General features: G+C 44.5%; 1 protein-coding gene across 1 annotated transcript in view; it reads right to left on the minus strand.

Annotated features, from left to right (window-relative positions):
* Nucleotides 1-1129: 1129 nt before the first annotated feature.
* LOC147817210 (uncharacterized) overlaps nt 1130-6045 on the minus strand; it is a 7927-nt gene continuing 3011 nt past the window's right edge. Inside the window, exons 3-4 of the mRNA XM_087171376.1 lie at nt 2358-2588; nt 1130-1234 (exon numbers count right to left, since the gene is read on the minus strand). Of these exons, the coding sequence (XP_087027502.1) occupies nt 1130-1234; nt 2358-2588 (336 nt within the window). The remainder of the gene's footprint in view (nt 1235-2357; nt 2589-6045) is intronic.

Raw genomic sequence — 6045 nt, forward strand, 5'->3', positions numbered from 1 at the left:
TTCATCCCCCCATTTCAAATCACAACTCAGAACACATCTGTTTAAAACTGCCTTCTCCATCTGATGCCAAGTGCTCTGTCACTTTTGTATTATTCTTATTTTTATATTTCATTTTTATTGTTGCTTCTTCTTAATGTGTTTTTAATGTCAGTGTGTCCTACAGAGCCAAGAAAGGGGCCTTTAAATAAAATGTATTATTATTATTATTATTATATTTGTTTATTATCATATCAAATATATATATATTATATCATATTAATATTATATATATAATTATATATATATATTTGTTTTATTGTTTTTAATCGCTCCCCTTATAAAGGATTAATAAACACTTCATAATGAGGTTATTAATTCAGTTGTCGACACTTTGTAAATCATAAAAACACAATTATAAACATGTTCACTATTTGGCAAGTTGAAGTTAACGCTCCCTAATCATTAATCTGACTAATGAGTGATTACCATTATAACTGGTGACAGGAGCCTGGTAGTAACTCATTACTCAGCATTAACTGTTGTAACTTGTTTATAAATGTTTATTTATGATTTACAATGTGTTAACAAGCTAATTAATAACCTGATTATAAAGCATTTATTAACCTTTTAATGTATTTGATCAGATGTATTATTACATCACTCATTAGTCTCACCTGTGCTGTGCACCTGTCACCTGTGAATCGTTCCGTCTGCCGAGCTGAACAAATAAAGTTTGATTGATTTTTCAAACTCTTTCAGATGAAGAAGTGAAGCTCTGAGCGTCTGCTGGTGTAAGTAATGAAAAATCTCTCATTAACATATTAATTGAGATTCTCCAACAATCATGTTTCTCCAGTGGATGAATTGAAATCATTGTTTGAGTCGGGGGGAGATTTAATGAGGGGGGAGTCCGATAACGACGTCTCTGTGTGTCACTTAGTCTGTGGCGTTAGGAGAAAAGCTCGTCTCTCACCCCGCGACCTCGGCCTTCTGTAATCTGCTCCTCATTCAGCGCCGCCGCCGCCTGATTGTTTGAGAAATGAAAAAGCCATTTTGCAGCGGGCGGCGCTCTGAAAGGAGTCGCCTGTTCTGCGGCATGGCCCTCGTTGTCAGAGCTCACAGGGGTCGCCGGAGGTCAAGGGAATTATGATTACGCCACGGGCTCACCACTCGTCCGCCGCTCGGCTCTATATTCCCCCGAGTGACCCGGCGGTAAAGAGGCAGCGTCTGCGGCGGCTGATGAAACTGGATCTCTCTGCGGGAACATGAGTGTTTTGTTAAGAGGGGAGTATCACTGTTGTTCAGTTCAGGAGGTTCATCTCGACAAGATGGAGGTCGGTTTTCATTTTTTTATTTCTCGAGCGGCTTCACCGCTTCCTGACGGCGTCGGCGAGGAGGTTGTAAAAACGTGGTTTCAGATATTTGTGACAGGAGACGACAGGATGCATCTTCACTCACTCTCTGTTCACTGACACAAACAAGGTTCATGTTTCATCTCAGACGCTCACAAACACGTCAGGCTGTTTCTACTTCAAACTTTTTCTGTTATTTGTTTCTCTGTTTCTCTGTGTCTCTGTTAAAGTGGCAGCAGACTGGTATCGATGTCTTGTAGTGACGGAGACCACAGGCTTTCAGACTGCGAGGTGTCAGACACAGAGACAGGTGACAGGTGAGAGCAGGTGCTGTAAAAACAACAGGAAGGTCTGTAGCTGTTGTAGCAGCAACTGTGACAGAGCAGGAAGTGAAACGTGAAGCTGCAGTTCCTCTAACGACCACTAGAGTCTGGCTCCAACAGTGAGTCAGTCCCCATAGACTCCCATGTTAAACTGTCCAACTTTACAGCAGAAATAAACATGTTTACAGCCTGGTACAAAAACTGTTTTCCTCCTTCATGACACTTGTTTATATAACTCACCTGTTTATATAACTCACCTGTTTATACAACTCACCTGTTTACATTTTATGAAGGACTACAGTTATGGAGGATTGAGGGCGTGGCCTCTTTGAGTGACAGGTGGGTGTTGTCACAGTTAGCTAGCTGCTAACAGCTGACTAACAGAAGTCTGAGCTCCTGTTTTTAGAGGTGAGTGAAACTCTAGTGTTATTTCTATTGTATGTTTGCACTAATTAGCAGGTATCAGTGAATGTGCTCGTCATACCTGGCTTGTTAGCTTAGCTAGTTATCGAGCTAATTAGCACATGAATTAGCCTTGGGTTAGCTTTCGAGGAAGACGTCCAGCTGTGCTAATGATGCTAACGGTAGCATATACTCGTCACAGTTGTTACACCAACACAAACTGAAGTCTCAGCTCCACAGGGACGTCTGTCTGTCTGTCTGTCTGTCTGTCTGTCTGTCTGTCTGTCCGTCTGTCACTCACCCGCCTGGAGACGGTCGGCTCGCTGGCCAGAGATAAGGAGTCGCTCCTCAGGGACAGGAGGTCGGAGCAGGTCATGTCTCCTCCGTCACTGCTGGAGCTCAGACTGGGTTCTGAGAACATGGTCAGACCTGCAGGGATCACCAGGTCTGAGGGTCTCTCTGGTCTCGGAGGCTCCGATGGTTCTGCTGGACTCACTGGTGGCCCGAGCGGTGCAGCCAATGGTGGTCGAGACTGGAAAACACACAGGGAACACATTAGTCTTTGGTCCCGAGTCCAAGTCAAGTCTCAAGTCTTTGACTCTTCGGGGCAAGCTAAGTGCGACTTGAGTCCAAGTCACAAACTGGAGACCTCGTCTCTGGAAACACTTTAAATCTTTCAGCCAACGTCCAGGAATCCTGAGGAGGTTTTCTGAACTCACTCCCCATCACACTGAGAGACTAAATATATCAGGATGTTCGTGATGGAGCTGATGTGTAAATGAGCAAACCTCTCCTACCTGCTGTCTGTGTGTGACACCCCAGGAATAGTCCTCACACAAACAACACACACCTTCTCCGTGTGAGCATCGCTCCACACAAACCAGCAGCATCAGTTCCAGTCTGGGCTGGTGTCCCTCACACGCTCCGAGGTGCTGCAGCATTAGCATATGAGAGAGTGTTTACCGCTCAACAAAATGTCCGTCTGCCTCCCTCAAAGCGCCGCTCATCTTCACACGCGGCGCACACAGCCGATGGGCTGCCGCGGCCTGTTCACTACAATTAGGCCCCAGAATGCAACAGACATCAGCAGCAGTTTAACATCTCACACAGACACAATTGTCCTTTAACTGTTTAGGACTGGAGTCCCAGGAGAGCTAATTATACTGCTCCACTCTGTATATCCCTGCCACACACACACACACACACACACACACACACACAGCCTGATAAAACACATCACACCTATCATTTTGATTTCAGGTAATTATTTCAAGTGCTACGTGGTTCTCAGTGTAAATAATAATGACACTACTTTACACTTCAAACCCGGTTCCTGTCGGGCTTTTAGTTGAGATGTGATCATCACACTGAGGCCTCAGGTTTACACTGTTGTACGTGTTCGGCGGTGAAGACCGGCATGTTGCGTGTCACCCAGGTGTGACGCACACAGAGAGATCAGGTGGAGAAATTAATAAAGACTGCCAGTAAATTAAAGCTGTGTACGTTTGCTCATTATTCTCAGTGTAAAGGCAGAACACTGTGAAACTATGGAAAACTGTTACACAATACTTTATAATATATAATAAAATAATTCATATCTTCTCACAGTAACTGAGTCTGGCTGACAAACTATTTCACCTTCACATTTGAGCTCTGATATAAAATATATATATAAGTATATAAAGTATATATTTACATGCAGTCTGTGGCTCAAGTCAAGTGTCTCCAGATCTGACTCATAAATGAAAAGTTTATTGTTGCCATTGATCCGGCGAGTTACTCTGTATGTGATCAGCTGTGATCAGCTGTTTCTCTGGTTTCTAGGTGGAGCTCTGGAGCTTTATTGTGGAGGGACATCAGAGGTAATGAGACGTGGTTTTGAAGGTGTCTGTTGAGGGCAAACGAGCTGCAACAGCAACAACAAGAAAACTCTGCGTATCATCCGCACAACATCAGAGCACCAGGACCTGACCTTTGACCTTTGACCTTTGACCAAACGAGAGAGTATGAGGGACGAAAGTGGAGGCAAAATAAAAAGGTTTGTGTTCTTTTTTACATTTTTACAACATTATTAAAGAGCAACAGAAAACGTAGCTAGCGTTAGCGTTAGCTTCTTTATAGTGAGCAGGGTTCCTCTGAGAGCTCCCCCTGCAGGCCTGGAGCTCTGTGCTGTTCATACGCACAGTTGTTTCTGTTTTGGAGCTTCATGTGTTTTTGTTGTTGCATCGTTTCTGGATCTGCAGCTTGTTTGTTGTTCATGTTTTAGTTTTAACTTCCTCGTCGTCTCATTCGCAGCTGCTGATCAGTAACTACAATAACTTACTTCCTGTAGTTTTTAACACACCTGCACACACCTGTCCCCTTCCCCTCACACAGTGTCTCCTCCTCACCTCCTCCCTCTTCGTTTTTAAACCTGTGAAAAACAGCTGAACTTCACAGGTAGATATATGTAGATATATGTTGTGTCAATAAAGGAAAGAAATATTTCAGGTTTTATTTTTCTGATATTAGTCTGTGGGAGGAGACATGATGTTCTGTAGTTCAGTACCTGGTTGTTTCATTTCAACAGTTAGATGTCTTGATGTTGAGATGAATGAAGCTTCTAGTGGAACATGTTCATGTCTGAAGAACTGAACTGAAGCTGCACAGACACATGAAAACAGGAAGTCCAGGTTTTAATTAACATCAAATCAGTCTTTGAGTGAACGGAGAAGAAAGAGGAGAACTCCTAACGGCAGACATGTTTGATGTGCAGTGTTTAATGAGTCACATGATCCTGCTGTATGTATGGAGAGGACACGTGACGCGTGACGTGTCGGGATCCTCCTGAGCGTCTGACTGTCACTACAACAGGAAGAGACCTCACTGAGCACGCTCTAATTGGTGCAGCTGACTGTCACAGTGGCTCATCAAAGTGACCTGATGCATGTTCACGGTGCAGCGAGAAGAAACTCGGCAGCGAGGAGTGTGAGGACTTGAAGGGAAACAATGAAATCAGGACGTGCGTCACCAACGAAGAAGAAAGAACTGATAACGTGTGTGTAACAGCAGATCTGAGGACTGTTAGGACGCGTCTCTGACTCTCAGTCCTGAATGAGGACGGAGTCTGTGACTGTCTGAAACATCAGGCGACAGGTGCAGCAGGTGCAGCAGGTGCAGCAGGTGCAGCAGGTGAGGACGCCTGACGGAGACTCGTCTGATGATCTGGGACACGGCTCATCACGGGGATTTCTAACATTGTTGTGGAGAGACGTGAGAAGAAAAACGTCCTGTAGCTGTTGAATTCCTCCTAAAACTGAGCTCAGTGGTTGGATAATGTTCCTCAGTCGGCCATTTTTATTCCTCTGCACCGGCGTCCGTCAGAGCGGCCATTTTATTTTCAGGTTGTCCGTCTCATTCTCATGGACACGATATCTCAGTAACGCCTTGACTGACTTTGGCAGAAACATTCACCTGGACTCGAGGATGAACTGATTAGATTTTGATGGTTAAAGGTCAAAGGTCAAGGTCACAATGACCTCACAAACACTTTTTATCTATAACTCAAGACTTCACAGCCGTTATGACCAAATGTCACACCAATGGTTGATATTTTATGACTCTGGATAAACAGGATGTGACCTGCCACTAGTCTGAGTGGAGGAGGAGGACATTCTAGTTTTATATTGAAAAAAGTTGATAGTGATTTACCCAGAATTCATTGCACCACAGTCAGGCTTAAGATAGTCTCTGTGCAGCAGAGGAATTCAGACTCAGAGCTGAACTGATTTAAATGAATCTCCTCTCACCAACAGTGTGAACCTCGGCTGCAGGTGAACTCAGGTGACCTCTGCAGGTGACCTCTGCAGGTGACCTCAGGTGACCTCTGGCTTCAGTATTTTCTGCGGAGGCTGTGCAGACCTGATGTGACGCTGCCGCAGCAGCAGCAGTGATGGTTGATAACAGAAGAAGATGGAGGGTTAACCCTGATAAGGTGCTGAATGGACCCC

The sequence above is a fragment of the Seriola lalandi genome, unplaced genomic scaffold, assembly GCF_002814215.2.
Source record: "Seriola lalandi dorsalis isolate HSWRI2012SDOR001 ecotype SW California unplaced genomic scaffold, Sedor1 jcf7180002054991, whole genome shotgun sequence".
NCBI lineage: Eukaryota > Metazoa > Chordata > Actinopteri > Carangiformes > Carangidae > Seriola > Seriola lalandi.